The sequence below is a fragment of the Orbicella faveolata genome, unplaced genomic scaffold (genome assembly GCF_042242905.1).
Source record: "Orbicella faveolata isolate gen_17 unplaced genomic scaffold, um_ofav_v1 contig_47, whole genome shotgun sequence".
In the NCBI taxonomy this organism is placed as follows: Eukaryota; Metazoa; Cnidaria; class Anthozoa; order Scleractinia; family Merulinidae; genus Orbicella; species Orbicella faveolata.
This window is the reverse complement of record NW_028301577.1, coordinates 18,335,265-18,355,000: the sequence shown is the minus strand read 5'-3', so window position 1 is coordinate 18,355,000 and position 19,736 is coordinate 18,335,265. Positions and strand designations below refer to the sequence as shown.

At 39.5% G+C, this 19,736-nt stretch overlaps 1 protein-coding gene and 2 pseudogenes across 3 annotated transcripts in view; 2 read left to right on the top strand and 1 right to left on the bottom strand.

Annotated features, from left to right (window-relative positions):
- LOC149097458 (uncharacterized) overlaps positions 1–8,453 on the top strand; it is a 36,034-nt gene extending 27,581 nt beyond the window's left edge. The window contains exons 2-4 of one of the 3 annotated variants that reach the window (XM_089279309.1): positions 5,269–5,312; positions 6,872–6,934; positions 7,587–8,453. In XM_089279309.1, the coding sequence (XP_089135435.1) occupies positions 6,879–6,934; positions 7,587–8,322 (792 nt within the window). In that variant the 5' untranslated portion in view covers positions 5,269–5,312; positions 6,872–6,878 and the 3' untranslated portion in view covers positions 8,323–8,453. Of the gene's footprint in view, positions 1–1,412; positions 1,443–5,268; positions 5,313–6,258; positions 6,318–6,871; positions 6,935–7,586 lie in introns of those variants that run through there. The other 2 variants (XM_089279310.1, XM_089279308.1) reach the window with 2 other exon arrangements.
- A 2,522-nt stretch (positions 8,454–10,975) lies between these two features.
- LOC149097457 (uncharacterized) lies at positions 10,976–11,718 on the top strand (annotated as a pseudogene).
- A 773-nt stretch (positions 11,719–12,491) lies between these two features.
- Positions 12,492–19,704, bottom strand: LOC149097456 (2-(3-amino-3-carboxypropyl)histidine synthase subunit 1-like; annotated as a pseudogene).
- Positions 19,705–19,736: the final 32 nt, after the last annotated feature.

The window sequence follows — 19,736 nt, the reverse complement described above, 5'->3', positions numbered from 1 at the left end:
GCATATTTACCAAACTCGATACTTTTTAACCACTGCTACTATTTTACTAAACCTACATATTTACCAAAGAGCGTTAGGTAGTTTGTTCAAAAACGGTACACAAAATTTGCTGGGCGTAATCATTCCGAAAGGCGCAGGCAGTTCCGAAGTTAAATTCTAGCTTACTATTGTGTGATCTCGGCGTACCTTTCCTATATTTTGCTCTCAGAAAAAATATTGTGCTTTGTTTTTTTATAGGCATGCGTCAAGGGTTTTGTCCATAAAATAACCCATAAAAAATATCTACTAGTAATTGTTCGCGTAACATACGAAGGTAAAGTTAAACAACCTCCTAAGGATCGCGAGGAAAAGATCTGTATGACCAAATATTAGACATATTAGTTACAGTGGGAGTCACAGTTTTTTTGCCGATTTATGTCTTTGCTTGCGTTGTCGTCCGTTTGCAGTGCATAAGCCAACGGTTTTGAAACTGGTTTTAAAATACAAGCGACACACGAAGGTACATGTTTTCGGGCGCAAACAAGTGGACAACCGCGAGATTGCAGTACGTGACCCGTATTTGTGCAGCCGCCGCTTTAATTAAATTTTAGCGGGAAAATTGTCAAATGCTTCTTCGTAACTGTGGCTCATGTTGCGTTGTTCAATGATGTACTATCCTCATTATCGTAAGTTGTCATTTCGCAAAAACTTGGTTGAGGAAATCTAGTTTGTCCTCTATTTTCTAAGATGCGATCATACCTTGCCTCCCCGATGATCACAGCTTGAAGGCAGGTTATTTATTTTAGTATTAAAACAGCTCGAAACCGGCCCTATGTCTACCTGAGAAATAACAATACCTAAACATTTGTTGCCGGGGTAACAATCTCTTTAATCACAGCATTAAGAATTTTTAAAGAACGACACTGTTACTGTTACTTCGAATGTTAATTTAATTATGACAAACGCAGAATATCAGGAAAGAAAGAACTGTTATCAGGAAATAGATGTAAGCGCCTTTTGAAGATCGTGTCGGCTTTTGAATTCTTACAAAGCAATGGTCATTACCAAGGCTATGAAAGAGTGTTTGGCTTATCCACTGCGGGAGCAAAGGTCGAACTGTCAACAACTAATAGAAACCCCAAAAAGTTTAATAAGTAGAGCACATTTCACCATTTGAATGCAGCCAAACAATAACGAGAAATGTCATCAAAAAACCAATGGAAAGACGACAATTTTGGCCATCCGTACCCACAACTGGTTTTAATCGCCGTTTTCACTGTAATTTAGACAGTCTGTTTTCCAGAGTAAAACTTGTAGGATACGCTAAGAACTTTCCCGTTTCAAATTTTCTCCTTCAACTAAAATTGAAACTACAATTGAAAAACTGACTGCTTATTTGCATGTATTCCTTTTCTGCAGATTTTCAAACAGTACAGTGCCCATTTTCTTCACGAATATCACGGGTAGGTAGAAAGATAAAGGATTGCAATGTTACTGCGTTATTGACACCGCCGTTCACGAACTAAGTTTTAAACTCTCTATTCATGGCGAACTTGGCATGTTGCAGGCTTTTTACTAATTTTTTCTGAGTACAAGGCACATGTTTTCACAAGGAAATGCTTTTTTTTTTAAATGAGCAATTACCGGTAGAGTGCATGCAGTTTCGGTGATAAATAGGTTGTCTGAGTTTAGCCAGGTTTTCTTTGCCTTGATATGTCACGGCGCTTTAACTTCTCCTCCTCGGAGTCTTGGGTTCCCGAAGCGTTCGGAACTGAGAAGATCGAGTCATCTCTTGGCAACTCCTAATAATTACAAAGAGACCTATACGTATCACTTTCTGAATGTTTTTCTCGCATGCTATAATGTCCAATTGTGCAGTGGTTATCAACTCTAACATGAGGCTCTTTCCTACAATTTTAGTTTGAAATTCAAAACATTCTCATTAGCAAATGAAACAGCATTTTCTGGTTAAATGTACAGAACTAGAAACGGTTTCTCATATTTCCTAAAAAGAAGACAGCCTCCAGGCCATTCACAATTTTCGAAAATGAGTTTCGTCCTCAAAATTTTTGGTCAGATAGAAAGCCGTTGAGGACACGCTTTTTCGGGAAACGCAGGAAGTATTTAAGTCTCAAAGTCGTTGAGCCTCACCTTGTGATTTGCAAAACTGATGAAACGCTCTTAAATGGTTATTAAACATTACAGAGTTACATTCTTGCGACGAAATGTCTTTTCCTACAAAGTGATTCGCTTATTTGGCGAATATTTGTCAGTATAGACTATTATAACACCAAGCGCTTCCAATTCTCGAGGAATTTTCAAAGAATCACGCAGAAAGTAAAAATATGTTTCTGGAAACATGTTTCCTCGCTTTTAAAGAGCTATGACAGCTAGGAATTGTTTCAGCAAGATCGCGGTCCTGTTCAGGAAAATAGAACGACCGAACACCATGATCTTGCACTAGACTGAAAAAACAAAAACGAAACGGCAACGTCAATTTTACTGTGTAGGAATACAATGACCTGGACCAACGCTTATCGTAATCTTTACTGAGCCGTTCAAACGCAAAGGCAAGCTTTTTGCAATTTAGTTTCAAGACTCTAGAACTCAAAAATAACCCCTGGGTTATTCAGAGACAAACCTATGCACGTAAAAGTAAACGTCGCCACAGCTCCATATCAGCCCGTCTAAGTCCAAAACGAACGCTATTTTACTGAGCAAGAATACAATAACCTAGACAAACAAGCTCGTCGAAATCTTTATCCATCCGCTCTAATTGAAAGGCTGTTTAATTTCAAGACCGTAGAACTCAGTAACAGCTTTCGTTACCCACAGACCGAAAAAAGAACCAGTACTATCTGTTAAACTACTCTGGCCCCAACCAGGAAATGAAAAAAATTTGACTGACCTGCTGCAAGAAAAACAAACAATTTACATACGCTGGTTCTGACTAAGCCACCGCGGCTGCAACCGGCGCAGCGGGGATTGGTTAGAACGAGTTGAATTTCACTCGAGAATTTCCTCGCGGAAATAAATTTTATTTCAGTCCTCGCGGAAATAAAATATGACGTCTCATCTAGGTTGAGAGCGGCGCCGAGACTTTTGAGTTTCGACTAAGTCGCCTGGTTACGCCTCACCTAGAGCTCAATGCTTCGCTGTGATTGGTTGGTTTTTAACAGTGTTGATTGGCGCATTTAGATCCTCTCTGGTTTGGTGAGTTGTTTCTTCCTTCTATGAATTAAGATGACCCTAGTAGTTGGAGGGAAATGGCGCTTGTACAAGAAGAAAAGCTCTCATTTCTTTTATCCCATGAAATTAGCTCATTCCCTACGACTTCCACTCGCGAAAAACGTCTGTTCCTCCTTCTCTTCTCCGTCTAGCTAATATGGTCACTTCTCGAAGGGCGGCTGATTTGCACTTCGTTAGCAGGAATAATTTCTTGGTTTATTTATCTTTAGTGATAGGTTTACAGGCTGGGACTGGCAACATTTTTTTTTATCAACAGTTCATTACAATTGAAATGAATTACTGAGCATTTCTGTTAAAAACAAAACATTAAAAACAAAACAAAACACGAGTACAGTGGTTTGCCTCTTGCCAGTTGCGGCTTTTAATCGTGTTGCGATTCATTAAATTATTTACTTCCAATATCTAATTGCTTGGCCCTACTTTACATGTCTTTGTCGTTTGTACACAAAACGAGGGCAAACAAAGGATATTTCTTTATTTTCTTTCTTTATTTCGATAATAATATTATTATTATATCTCAGTGAAATAAATTATTTTGCCATTAAATGAAATTTGTCAAAAATAAAACAAAATAAAAACTGAGATGACATTGGGGATTTAATTGTCACCATGATTGGCTGAGAAATTACAATAACCCAATCTCACTAAACAAACCGTTAACAAATTATTAAGAGCGACACTGACTAACGTAGGATATTGCGAAAGAACGCACTGATAGAACGAAATCAATACAAACACATTTTAGAGATCTTGACGGGTTTACATTTCTGCGGTAAACCAGTTGCCATTGTGAAGGCTGTGAAAGAGTTTTCGCTTATAAAACCTAGACTAAACATCTTGAAGAACAAGTGCTATCCTTTGAATGCTGTCAATCATGAAAACAAAGAAAACGTAAAGATCGATTTCTTTTGCTATAACAAAGATCGAGTTCTCAGCATATTTCCCAAACTCGATACTTTTTAACCACTGCTACTATTTTACTAAACCTACATGTTTGCAAAAGAGCGTCAAGTAGTTTGTTTAAAAAACGGTACACAATTTGCTGGGCGTAATCATTCCGAAAGGCGCAGGCAGTTCCGAAGTTAAATTCTAGCTTACTATTGTGTGATCTCGGCGTACCTTTCCTATATTTTGCTCTCAGAAAAAATATTGTGCTTTGTTTTTTTATAGGCATGCGTCAAGGTTTTTGTCCATAAAATAACCCACAAAAAATATCTACTAGTAATTGTTCGCGTAACATAAGAAGGTAAAGTTAAACAACCTCCTAAGGATCGCGAGGAAAAGATCTGTATGACCAAATATTAGACATATTAGTTACAGCGGGAGTCACAGTTTTTTTTGGCCGAATTATGTCTTTGCTTGCGTTGTCGTCCGTTTGCAGTGCATAAACCAACGGTTTTGAAACTGGTTTTAAAATACAAGCGACACACGAAGGTACATGTTTTCGGGCGAAAACAAGTGGACAACTGCGAGATTGCTGTACGGGACCCGTATTTGTGCAGCCGCCGCTTTATTTTAGCGTGTCAAATGCTTCTTCGTAACCGTGGTTCATGTTGCGTTGTTCAATGATGCACTACCCTCATTATCGTAAGTTGTCATTTCGCAAAAACTTGGTTGAGGAAATCTAGTTTGTCCTCTATTTTCTAAGATGCGATCATACCTTGCCTCCCCGATGATCACAGGCTGAAGGCAGGTTATTTATTTCAGTATTAAAACAGCTTGAAACCGGCTCTATGTCTACCTGAGAAATAACAATATCCCACGCAGTTTAATAAGTAGAACACATTTCACCATTTGAATGCAGCTAAATAATAATTAGAAATGTCATCAACGCACCAATGGAAAGGCGACAATTTTGACCATCCACACCCACAACTGGTTTTAATCGCCGTTTTCACTGTAATTTAGACAGTCTGTTTTCCAGAGTAAAACAGGTGGGATACGCTAAGAACTTTCACGTTTCAAATTTTCTCCTTCAACTAAAATTGAAACTACAATCGAAAAACTGACTGCTTATTTGCATGTATTTCTTTTCTGCAGATTTTCAAACAGTACAGTGCCCATTTTCTTCACGAATATCACAGGTAGGTAGAAAGATCAAGGATTGCAATGTTACTGCGTTATTGACACCGCCGTTCACGAACTAAGTTTTAAACTCTCTATACATGGCGAACTTGGCATGTTGCAGACTTTTTACTATTTTTTTCTGAGTACAAGGCACATGTTTTCACAAGGAAATGCTTTTTTTTTTAAATGAACAATTACCGGTAGAGTGGTGCAGTTTCGGTGATAAATAGGTTGTCTGAGTTTAGCCAGGTTTTCTTTGCCTTGATATGTTACAGGCGCTTTAACTTCTCTTCCTCGGAGTCTTGGGTTCCCGAAGCGTTCGGAACTGAGAAGATCGAGTCATCTCTTGGCAACTCCTTATAATTACAAAGAGACCTATACGTATCACTTTCTGAATGTTTTTCTCGCATGCTATAATGTCCAATTGTGCAGTGGTTATCAACTCTAACATGAGGCTCTTTCCTACAATTTTAGTTTGAAATTCAAAACATTCTCATTAGAAAATGAAACAGCATTTTCTGGTTAAATGTACAGAACTAGAAACGGTTTCTCATATTTCCTAAAAAGAAGACAGCCTCCAGGCCATTCACAATTTTCGAAAATGAGTTTCGTCCTCAAAATTTTTGGTCAGATAGAAAGCCGTTGAGGACACGCTTTTTCGGGAAACGCAGGAAGTATTTAAGTCTCAAAGTCGTTGAGCCTCACCTTGTGATTTGCAAAACTGATGAAACGCTCTTAAATGGTTATTAAACATTACAGAGTTACATTCTTGCGACGAAATGTCTTTTCCTACAAAGTGATTCGCTTATTTGGCGAATATTTGTCAGTATAGACTATTATAACACCAAGCGCTTCCAATTCTCGAGGAATTTTCAAAGAATCACGCAGAAAGTAAAAATAAAATCAGTCCCCTTTTACCACGTCTAAACGAACATATATGGAAATTTCACACCTTTTCTACCTTTGGAATTCCTTTGAAAACAATTGCCGTTACCAAGACTGTGGAACTTGATGTATTCAAGGTAAACGAGGTGGACAAAGCGAAATGGGAATGAAAAATATCAATATTGAGTTATTGACTGCCAATAGACCATTTTAGAGTTGTCTGCTCGGTGACCTGGCCTTTGAATGGCAGCGAGGCGGGAGGTGACCTTGTTTTCATACAGACCTCACCGCTTTTGTTGTGTAAATCAAGTTGTTCTAATGCTGACTAGGTGACTTGGGTACAAATTTATCTTCTATCTTGTTTAGGATTTCTTTACAGCATTATGGCTACGAAATCTGACTAGTCTAAATAGTTTAAAGAAAGTGCATTTTTGCTAGCAAGTCACTTAAAATAATCCGACAATATCCGGCATAGTTTGCAAGAGGAACTTCAAAGATTCTGGAGTTTCAACAATATGACCCAAAAGTATTATTAAAATGTTATAGAGTCGTCAGAAAATATTTCCGATAAATCTCCTGGAATTAACTCCCGATGTAGAGATCACAAAGTACAAAGATAGTGCATATGCATGTTTTAATTATCAACAACCGGTAATTTATTCGACTAAATAAGTATAAATTTATTTCCTAGGTTAATCATGGACGTCAAGTTGCATCTGTGCCTTTTGCTGAGTGTTTTTGGAGCCATTAGCTGGTAGGTATCAGAATTAAAGGACTGAAGAAAGTTATAGGAAACGCGTTTCTTAAAAGGGTCCGGATGATTATCGAACGTTTTCTTTCAGATTCCTCTATTATATCGCCAGATGCCACCAAATATCCAAAGATATAGGATTAAAATATTCTACGGGGTAGAGTAGAACAAGTATTTTGGAGGAACTCTTCAAATTTAATTTCGAGACAGGATGTCAAAATTTTGGTAAACTTTTGAATCTCCGAGTTCATATCTTTTTGCTATCGAGTTTTTTTTACACGTACCCGGCCATGCTTATTTAATGTCATCTTTTTGCGTTTCAAACAATACTTGGGTTATATTCGAACCGATGTTTCAAAAGGTTTTGGATGCGTACAATACCACATGATTAAACTATCAAAACACTATTTACATGAAACAAACCAAGCTCTACAGTGTTTAAACAAGTTTGGCATCTTAAAAAGCCTATATTGTTAATGATACTTCCAGTGTTTCAACGGATACCATCAAAATCTGTATACATTGCACTAAGCCGAGAGGGTTGGCAAGCAAATTAGGGAATTAGTGGGTGTTTCCTTAATGAAGCAGCAGATTTTCACATCTACATGCAGCATTAAAATGATTAAATCATTTCGTCTTGTCTCCTTTGTTCCAGCTCCCCAGCTTGCAAGAATCTGCTGTTTGGAGTGACAAATGGTAAACTCTACGCGAGAACTCCTCCCCAATATGCCAAAGACAATTGGCTTGGATCAGCCAGAGTAATAGGGACAGCGGGTTGGAATGACTTCCAATTCCTGTTCTTCCACCCAGATGGTACCTTATATGGTGTTTGGAATGGCAAGTTCTACAAGGGGCCACCTCGTCAGGGCTCCTGGGCCGCAGACTGGATCAAAAAAGCCACCCAGATTGGAAGTGGTTGGAACGCCTTCAAGTTCCTCTTCTTTGATCCTAAGGGAGTGCTGTATGGCGTTTATGGAAATAAGTTGTACAAAAGGTTCCCACCAACTTCCCGTCGTGACAACTGGATTAGATCCGCCACACTGGTGGGGTCAGGTCGATGGTCGGTCTTTCAGTTTCTCTTCTTCGACCCACGGGGAATCTTATACGGCGTGGAAAACGGCAAGTTTCTCAAGAGGGCTCCTCCCAAATTTGCGAGTGACAACTGGCTACGATCAGCCACACTCATTGGCACTGGCGGCTGGAATCGTTTTCAGTTCCTTTTCTTCATGGCTGATGGTGACTTGTACGGCGTTCACAGTGGCAGGTTCTACAAACGATCAGTCCCAACCCATAGAGGTGATAACTGGTTGCGCTCCGCGAAGATGATTGGCACAGGTGGCTGGTCTGTGTTCAAATACCTGATGTCGCCTCTGCAACAGTGCAGGCAGTAGATGGGAACACACATCGGATTAAAATATAGACTGTCAAACGTAACTGTAATGGTCACTAGATCAGTAAATGGTTTATGGGTTTCTTTCTTTGTACGAGTTAATACCAAGAAATAAAAGGGGAATGACGAACACTTTTGAGATCTTTCCTTTATACTCGTCTTTCGAGTAAGGTTGTAATGAACACATAGATCTGGAACGTACCCAGTAGATGACCTCCCTACTAAGCACCATCCAAGTCTTGGTTGCCTCATTTCTTGCACTCCGCGCTAGCTCTCACTATAGCCACGGCCTATTCTGCAAGTTAGGAATACCAACACTCGAAATGCCAGATGAAGCATGTGACCATTATCTGAATTTAAATTAAGATTTGTCAGTTGAAGAAATTGTAGTGGGAGCAGAATTAAGACTATGCCAGAAATAATATCGTTTAAAAGGAATTAGCACTTGCAGTTTATATGACTTCAAGCAGCTCTGTCAATATCAACACTCATAAAAGCAATTGTCTGATCAAAATCTTATTTGAATTGATTATTGGGGTCCCCAAAATAATCCCGTAGGCTTTAGCGCGGCCACTTAGGCTCTTGCCCACAGCTGTTTTCCAGTGGAAGCTATTGGATACATCTTGTTATCTTGAGAGAGCGTGTTACCTAGCTTTGGAACGGCCTAAGTACTATAACCCGAGGCAAGTGGCGTTTGCTCATGAGTTTTGAAGAGGTATATTTTTGGATGCAGCAGAATTTGCTATTTCCCTTCGAAAATACCTTTTAATTATCCACAGGTATTCTTACTAAACGCTTCGCTATTACGTTATAAGATGGAGCCATTCATTATTAAAATTTCATGACAAGGTTTCAGCCGAATTAGACAGATGTAAGTAAATAGCGTCACCATATTTCGCGTTTATCAGTGTAAGCGCCATGCTCATCGCAGAACAGAATATGCAAAATTAAGACGATGACTTAAGAGGTTTGTGCATTAGAGCCAAGACTCGAATAATGCTTGTCACAATTACTTCACAGAATTGTCAAATGTCACAACACCTTTAACTGTTAAGATTCGACTAGAGACTTGCCACAACTCCTTGAATTGTTTCGGCTTAGACCGAAATTTAAAAGCACACCTCATAGTTGTCAAGAATACATATCGTCCTTGGAAGCTTGAATTAACACTTTTCACCAACGCAATATATCTCACATTTTTCAATTTTAGCAGATTTAATCGTATCTCGAGCAAGAAGGCCACTTTTTCCTTGTATCTATTTGTACTGTACTATAAGGCAGAGTGGTCGGATTACAGAGCTGAATTCTACAGACTATTGTGGCGGTGGAAATTCGAAATGAGAGAGAAAGACCCACTGATTCTAAAGTGTTTCATCTGTTCATACCAACATTACTCAACCGTTCGCTCGCTTGATCACGCTTAGTTGCCGACGGTATACCACTGGTTCAGCGGTATTACCTAGACTTACAAAAGGATTGTACAGTGGAACCCAACCTCAGCTCGTTCCCAGGGTCTTTTCCTTGGCTTGGGAAAAGACCCTGGGAACGAGGTTGAGTGGAACCCCGCCTTACGACCACCCCGTGAATACGGTCACGTTATTACGGCCATTTTATTCAAGCCCGAAAAAAAGCTCAGTCAGTCATTTTCTTATTTAAAGAACTCTTTAATATGGCCACCCCGTCAATACGGCCAGACTTTTGTGGCCCGTTGTTGACCGGAATAACGGGGTTCCACTGTATCTTTATCCTAGTGATTAGGAAAAACCGTTACACTGTATTTGGAGCTTAATTGTGACTAGTACAGTTATATTGGTTCGGTCCTTCGTGTCGTGTTTACTTCTGTATAGGTTGTCACACCTTGCAAATTCTGTTCGAGTTGTTATTGGTGCCAAGTCAAACTTCGGTCTTCATAAATCTAAGTCATGTTCAAAATTACGTTAATAATTCATGCAGCACAAGAGAAGATAAAAGAGCTCTACATCACTCAAGTGTAACACAAAGCAAGGTAAAACATGCAAACCCACCACCTGGAGTTAAGTGGCTTGTATTAATTTAGAGAAAAAATAATACGAACTGAAACGATTGCAGGTAAATGTGTCACACCTGTCTAAGTCTCCCTATTAAAAAACAACAAAATCTGGACTTTTGGCGAGCATAATGTGCAAAGGATAGTAAAGGACTGTTTACGAGGAGAGGGTTACCCTAGCAAGAGGGTTACCCTGCCAAGCGGGTTACCCTAGCACTCACACATTCCCTCTTTTTTCTTCATCGTGTTTACAAGGCAGCTAGGGTTACCCGGGTAGGCGGGTTACCCTATCTGCGTGCTAGGGTTACCCTAGCAGGCGCGTCAACTTTTACCCCTGTAAATACTCCAGGTAGGGTTAACCTGCCAACCCGAGTTAACTTTCTAATTGTTTCCAGACTCCTTGCATTAAGTTGTCCCGGGTTGTAGGGTTACCCTACCTGTGAAATTTTGCTTGTAAACCCGAATTTCGTTTGCCCTCCAGCTAGGGCTAACCCGCTTGCTAGGGTAACCCTCCTTGTAAACAGGCCCCAAGACGTTAAACCAAGGTTAAATTACCTACAAGGTAATCAATAAAAATGATGAACTGGTCTGGTTTTTTTTATTTTTATTATTATTTTTTTGTAGTATCATGGCATGTCTTGAACTCTTTGGTGTCGTGAACCATGATGGCAAATTCTACGTGAGGACTTCACCACAATGTGCCAGCCCCGACTGGCTTGGAACAGCTAAAGAAATCGGAACAGATGGCTGGAACGACTTCGAACATCTATTCTTCCATCCAGACGGTACCTGATATGTGTTATGAATGACAAGTTCTACAAGGGGCCGTCTCCTCAAGGCTCCTCGGCTAGAGAGTGGATCAACCAAGCCACCCTTATCGGAAATGTGGGACGGAGGTGCTTCCAGTTCCTTTTCTTTGATCCTGACGGTATACTGTATGGTGTTTACAAAAGTAAGTTTTATAAGAGGCTCCCGCCTGGATTCCCAGGGACTGACCCTAAATGGCTTGGTATAGCATCACTTGTGGGATCCGACGGGTGGTCAATCTTCAAATTCCTCTTCTTCGATCCAATAGGCACCTTGTACGGAGTCATTAAAGGAAACCTGTATCGGCGTTCTCCTCCCACGGATCCAGCTAACTGCTGGTTAGTAACCCCTTCACAAATTGGCACAGGGGGCTGGGAGGATTTTCAGTTTCTCTTCTTCATGCCGGATAACGACTTGTACGTCGTCCGCCAAGACAAATTTTTCAAGCGATCACCCCCAACCCATGGAAACAGTGATGATTGGGTGGGCTCCGCAGAAACTATTAGCTCAGTTGGCTGGTCTATGTTCAAATTTCTGATGTCTCCTGTACCCGGTCGACACTAAAACTGTGTGGCTCGCAGACGAGAACTTGAAATGCAGTGAAATGCAGTGACAATCGTTATGATGACGGTGACAATCAACAAACAAATGTGAACGTCACTGTCTGGCTTTATGACAACCTCATTAGTAACGACCAGTTCAGTTCTTTAAAAATTACAGTCCTCTGACGAAAACCATCTCATGCGCAATCTGCCTTCCAAGGAATATCAGTTGGACAAACACATGCCAAAGACATACTATGTTCTGATACAAATTCCTTTCAACAATTTTTTGTTCTTTTTTATCGTTTTTGTTTATTCACCCTCCCCCCCCCCCCTTTTGACTTTTTTCTGTTTAATTTCCAATGTATTTTACCACCTAATAGAATTCAAACCTTGGAGGCTCACGAAGTTTTTGAAGCTATGTAATACTTAAATATAATGGGAGAAAATGCGCAACAGTCAAAATTAATGTGTCTCAATCAAGATGATAGCCAACCCTAATGTTGTTTTTGTCTCAAGGGCGATCGAATTCTAATTTCTCCTTACAATATCGAGTCATTGTCAAACAGAAAAATAACGAGAATACTGAAGAGAATCATGGACCAGGGGATAAAGAGGAAAATGGCAATGTATATATCAGGGGAAATTGATCTTTTAAGGGTACGCCCGTAAGAAGAAAAGAAGTCTGAATTTGAGCTGTCGCATATTTGTTTGCACTTAATCAAAGCCCAAGAGGTGGTTTCGTTTTCAACCTCGCTCTACCATATGATTATAATAAGTATGAATCTGCTACAGTTACGATTGCATACATTTTATTTTTCATTTGCAGTTCCTGGGAAATTGCTGTGGGTGAACGTTCGTTTAGCCATTGCCATTTTGACTCTTTTTTCACGGTATATTTTACAATACGCTGGTAGCAGCTTGTATAATTGTAGAATTACGGACGAGATATTATTTCGTTTAAATATTTCAACAGCCCTTTTATGTCGCAACTTGGACGCGAGTTAGATCTCTGCTATTTGGAATGCTGTCTTCTGTCGTTTGAATCATTCTGCGTGCGTTCTTGTTAACTCACGCCAACCTTGTTCAACTTATGTAGGTTCTCTTGATGGCATTTTCCACAACATTCGGTGCTTTGTCCGCCACAGCCATCTTTGTTATGCATGTTTGAGTGTATATTTTCTGAGGATAGTTTTTCAGTGTGTAAGTTCTTTCTCCTCCTACTTATAGACACCTGTCTGTTATTTTCATTATTCACGGTCCACGGACCCAAGCTGACATTTGCGTAGAAATCCATTGGATAATCCCGTTGCCATTCAATCTCTTCAAGTACAACTGACGCCTGTTGGGTCGACATAAAACTCTTAGTCAGAGCGGGTACTCCCTAATACAGATTGCTAGAGATTTCCTTCTGAGAATTTGCGAGTACACGTACAATGCATTTCCACAATGTATTTTCATTCTCTGCAGAATTTATTTTCACTTTCACCGCCTGAAAAGCGGGAATTCTCTGCCTGATTTTCCCAATTTTTTTCCATCGAAACACTCAAACCGTCAACTTGTGAAATTCCAATCAGATTAGTTAAGTCAACATTGAGCCTTCGTTAGTTCGTAGCAGCACAATGCGTACCACAAGGTGAGCTTTGATCTAGGTAAATTGTCTAGTTGTTGATGGAAACAGACTGCGAACAAGAACCAATGTCAGTCAACCACTAAGATCGCCAGTGTCGTCATCTTCCCAAGCGGCCGACATAACAATTTTTCCTACTACTTAAATTTGGATTGGTCAGTAAGAAAAATCAATAATAAAATCTATTAACATCACGTCACCTTCTGTCACGCGTGCCTCAGAAACAAGTTTAAGACATGAACTGCAATCCAAGATGGCGACTGCTCGTCCAGTCACCTACTTGGGTCTCACTGTCAAGCTGTGCCCATAGTGGCAGTGAGTAATGGGCTACGAAAATGTAATTGCTGGTAACGAGACGTTAATCGTAAGTTGAACTTATAAAATCGGAGAGCAAAGTAATTAAAAAAACAAACGGTTGATTTACCTCGTAAGGTGACAGGAGAGGTTTAGGAAAAGCGTAACCCTAATCGATGGACAGTCGTGGACATGCCACCTGTACCCATCTGTTAAAATGATAAGATGGAAGATTAGTTCCATTAAGTAACGATGGCTTGATTATCTTAAGGAGCTACGTCACGGTTTGCACATCCTGAAAAGTTCGTCGTTTGGAATCCGTGTTAATCGTCTCTATCCTTAACCATCCTTGTTCCTTTATGGTTTATTATTATCTCTTTGGTGTTTTTCTATCTTAGTAAACTACTTTTTTCAGTTTTTCTTCAATTTAAAGGTAATTTTGTACATAGCCAAAATAACCTGGATACCGTGCCTGAGCTGCTAAGTAGCCATAACTATTTTCATGAGTAGAACAGGTTGCACTGTTCGGTTCTACAGTTTGGTCGGGTTGGTTTCAACAAAGAGTCAGGAAACCGTAAGAGTGTGAACTGAACAAAAAATGTGATAAACACGAGGAAATTTTGATAAATGGATACGAAATGATTGCGCAACAGCTCTGTGAAAAGCTATTCTACCGACAAACATTTAAGCGGCAAAGAAGTAACTTCACAGGGAAGGAGCTGTGTAATTTAGGAAATAGTAGGGGTGGGACAGAGTAACAGAAAAGCTACCTTTGCCTAATGCACCTGCACTGTAACTGAAGGAATAGGCGAATGAAGTGTTTCGCTGTCTGGCTCAAAACACACATTAGCACCTCTCTGTCTTGTGTTCCCTTGAGTACTCCCGACGGGGTTTGCATCAAAGTGTTACCTAGTTACGAACTTCACCTTATGACGTTAAGTCGACGTAAAATCGTTCGAGTACTCGCGCTATTGTCCAAATGGAAAACAAGAATCGGAAAATCTTCGGCTACCTCGACGAAGATTCGCCGAAAACTACAATTGTGTTCCTGACTGAAAAAAATAGTCCTCTATTACCTTCATCTCTGTTACGACTGTGGCTAGTGCAAGAATCAATAACAACTGTCCTCTATGTAGAGAAATAATTCGACAATTCAACACTAAAAGAAACTTACGCATCAACATCTTCGAACAAACGAAGTTTATCCGGGAAAATTTCAGACATCAACACAATCACATACTCAAGTCCTGCCTTGATAAACCTCCGTTCCAAATTCTGAAAATGACAATCGTATAATAAAGAATTTAGTTAAAAATGCAATCTCTTTTTGAGGGTTTCAAACGTTAAAAAGTCAAGAAGTTAATCTTCATTCTTGTAGGCTCCTTAATACCTCCACAACAAGCGCTCTGACCCTGTCTCTGTTTTTATCACAAAAAGCACTTCCTTTTTGCCATTTAGTTTCACATTAAATTCCTTTACGGAGAAACATTGCCATTTCATTCCCCTTAATGTGCTTTATTTCTGAAGATTTCCCCATCCAATACGAATTAAACATACGCGCGTTCATTTGAAATACGTACTTTTCTAGAAACAAAACCGCACATTTTCTGTTAAAAATACTTTAGTTCAGTTGAAGTAGGAGAGCAATACGCCCAGAGGTTGTAGCTACTAGACTACGATGCAATTTAATTTTTTACCGTACCCAAATTCGCAATTACCCAATAACAAGCCGTGTCTACTGTCCTGATATCCTGCAATATCAAGTCACTGACCTGATACGGCTACGATATCATGCTCCCTTGACCGAAAATTTGGGTACGGTAATAACTAATCGTACCTTTTCGGCACGCTCAGGCTCGTTTGGTCTCGCCATGAGTATTTTGGCTCGACTGCGTGTCGCCAAAATACGAACCAGGGCTCGAAAATACTCGCCTGATATGCCGCCGAAATAAAGAAACTGCTGGTCGCTATTGTACCTCTAACACCTTTGGACTCCCTTGTCTCCCTAATGTGCTGAGAATAAGTCCAAATTTCCTGGCCTTTGATGCGGTACTTATGGCTTCTTTTCTAGCTTTAAACATGGTTTCAATATCGTAATATTCTCTGGAAAATACTTTACTGTATGGATCGTACCTATTGTAGTCAACGTCCAACACGCTACTTGGCCTTTAACCGCTAAGTCGAAATGTACAATTTAACGAGTGCGAACAGAAGCGATGAAAAGGGAGCGGTTGCTACAAACAAAATAAATTACAAGTTATAGACGAATACAATAAAAGAAACAGAAATAACGAGCCGAAGGTAGACGATACTTACAAACGTTGTATGACTAGGAAGCTAAGGTACACGTAAAAAAAAAGGAAAACGGCAGGGAGGTAAACGAGACGAGATGACGGTAGCGTCGCGAAGAAAATGCACAAATAAACTAGAAAGACGCATACAAAAGGGGACTGAAACAAAGCAAAATTATGCGAAAAAACCTAACAGAACATCGATAACGTGAAAGCGAGATAAACGAAAAGAATGCGATGATCACGAAAGAATGCACGCACAAACGGAAAAAATAACAATTAAATGCGGCTGCAACAGTACCTGTGAAACGGGAATAAATATTATCATGCAATGATGAATGCATGCTTCCCACAAACGTCACTTTTCAAAATTTCCTGACTTTTCCCTGATAAAAATATTAAAATTTCCCTGATCAACACAAAATGTCAGATATAGTAGCGGCTTCTAGCATGAACGTAGAGCCGCCCTAATTTCTACTCGTTCATTAAGACGGATGAGTTTTCAACAAATTTCTTTCTTTTAGGAAAAAAAAAATTTCCTTCTTTTAGGAAAAATATCATTGAGATCACAGTGATACCAAATGTTCCTTCCAGCCTTCAATGGTATTAAGTCAGCCGTGTTAAGATATTTCAATTTCCCCTGACTTTTCTTCAAAATGTCAATTTTTTCCTGACTCAGAATAAAATTCCCAGATTTTTCCCTGACCTTGAAGAATTTTATTTTTCCCTGGCCATTTCCTAACCTCTGGCAACCCTGTAAATGACAAAACGTTCTGTTGACAAGCCAAACAAGCCTTGGGCTCTTCGTCATTCCTTTTTCAGTCTGTAGCATGGATAGACCATTGCAGGAGTATTGTTATTGTTACTTGATAGGATGCTAGTCCCGCAACCCCCCCTCCCACCTCACCCTTCCCCTTCCCCTTCCCCTCCCCATCCCCCCTCCCTCCCAACCAATTCTTTGCAATATACAGTAATTACAGGCCAGACTTCCCTAGCGATTGAACAGTACACGTCTATACTTAACAATTACATTATGAGCTCGGGATTTCCATCTTGCATAGAAATCGAGAGCGAATAATCTGTTTTAGTATAAATATATATTAGTCGTTCAAAAATTTATCTAAATCCTCTTCACAGACACTTCGAAAACGCAAAGGAGCGGCCATCACTTTGTTAACAACCACACACTGCTAAGCTACTGACTATTTTAAGAGTCATTTTTGTTCATTTGTTTATTCGCCATTTCCACATCCCCCATAATACACCTAGTTTGCCCCCCCAAAATTTTGCATAAGCATTGTCTTCAGTTTCTCTTGGGATGACTGTAATACCCAGGAGAAACGGGAAACAAAGGTTATGGAGAATTTTGGGGGGCAAACAAGGCGTATTATGGGGGATGTGGAAATGGCAAATTGAAGAAATTCTGCCTCTTGTACTTTTAACTTGAAGATATGAGTTAGAATAATTTATCTTGAATTCTTTTTTTTTTTTTAAAGAACTGCCATCTGGAGCAATCAGATGTGGCATGACACTACCCCTTGATTCTTTTTAAGTTTCGTACCTGTACGCTGGTATAGACGGGTTAGCAATCATTACAGCTTCCAGATGAAACCTTCCATCTCCAAGATAACTAAAACAATGAAGAATACTGGTCAATGGCTTCAATAATCTAAAATCTGGGTCAGCAGGCCACAGAAAATAGAAATTAGCAGTTTACAAAGCTTGGGAAAATGTATTATCTACATTACTTGCAAAACATGTTGGACGTTTTATTTCCATACACTTTTTATCTCATTTCGGACAAATTTCAGACAAAAATTTAGGACACTTTGCTGAAACATAGCTACCGTAAATTTACGGATAGCCATACAAAACACGAATTAGACTGAAACAACATCAAAAGATGTTACTTTTACTGCACTGTCAAGGTTTTACAGATAAACCAACAAGAAAATAAAACAAATTCTATCAAGCCGTTACGTATGTCAAGTCGTGTCTCAACTAGAGTTCACTCCATAAATCCCGGCATAAAGGAAACTTGGCACTTTGGAACTACTTCAAAGTTTTACATTGTACTGTTAATATTTCAGACGCTTGAAAGTTTTCGGACACTTGCTTTGCTCGAAATTAAACTTTTTGGCAAGTAATGTCAGTGTAATGTACGTTGTCCTAACTGGAAAACCAGACAGCTGTCTCACTATCATGGGAGGTAAATAATTATTGCTTCTAGAGTGAAGGTTTGAACATTGTACAGTTCTTTTTTTCTTTTTTTAACACATTTTTAACAGGTTGAACGTGACTTGCTTGGTATGTCTATTTGTAGCACTGACAGCAATTGGCAACGTTTCTCGGGTCATGCATAAAACGTTCATCAGTGTGGTACAAGGAAATGGAACATGCACTTGGGTCAGCTGAGGATGACAGAAGTTTCTGTCGAAACATGTTTTATAAACTCAAACGTTTTGTCGTTTTCTTAAAATTCTTAATCTGCAATAAATGTTAAAACTACTACAAAATGTAAAGAACTGCATTTGAAGGTAATTTGGGGAGTCTCACAATCATTGCTACGTGTAATTACATTGAAGAATGCAAAACACCTTTAGGAGTACAGGGCAGGGTTTTCATTAAGGGCCGGACATCGGGAAAATCGACTGGCTATGAGGACGATTTTGCCTATTCCAACTGGTTTGACCATCTAGAGGAAAGTTTTTTTATAAAGGAGTTCAGATAAAATAGCCTTCCTGCTGAAATCGTTAAGTGAAACCCCTGCAAGTCACTTGAGACAATCTTGGAATGTTGCTTATTCTAGGCAAATGAGTGGATATGAGTTTGACTGTACAGCTGTAAACTGTACTATAAAATTTGTATTTCAGTTAATAAATGCTAATAAGGCTTACAGTGTAACTTGCACAGCCCTTTGAATTTCAAGCCAGAAATATGAAGATTCTGAGCCTCACTATCTTACATGAAAGCATCTTTGTGTTTTATTCTAGGAGCTGTACAGTCAAGAATCTCTCCAGGGGACAAGGGCTTACACTGTGGAATCTCCACCTTGTAGTCTTTACACAAATCTTCATACACGGCCTGCATGATGAACACAAAAGGAAGATTATACCTAGTTAAGCATAACTTAAATTCTGTATGAAGGAGCATGTAGTTTTGCACTCAAATGGGAAAATGGAATTTAAAAGGTGCTGAATGCGTGGCTCTAGAAAATATCCACACAAGTACCATTAACAGGAGATTGGAAGAGGGAGGCCAAGAGGACAGTGATCTTCTGAGTAAGGGGCTGGGAGGGGAGGGTGGGGGCTTCAAACTCAATAACCCTTCATGGGTAGGGTATAGATATTTTTATTGATTTTTATTCCAAAATGCCAGAAGGGAATTCATGGCCACCAATTTTCTAAAATGTTAAACAACCGATTCATACAATCAAATCTAACAGTTGACATACCTGAAGAGTTGCCACAAATTGTATCGTGCTCACTATCGCCAATGATGTCCCAGCTTCAAAGTTGTACCTGACTGTGTCTACAAATTAAAATGGCTGGCGTCCAATTTGATGTCCACAAATACATATAACATCTTGATTCCTTTTGTAGAGTCAATTGGAACTGTGAAGAGAGTAATCAGTATTTTTAACAGGTCAATTTTTTCAAATTTTTTCAGATCTTTTTCCAGTAGTGTTATGGCTGCAATCATATCTATCATCATGTCTACATTTAATTGCTATTGTTGGACATCTATTACTATGGAATTTACATACTTGAGCCAAGTATTACGTCCAATGAACATAAAGGGACAACCAACACACAACCGCTCTCA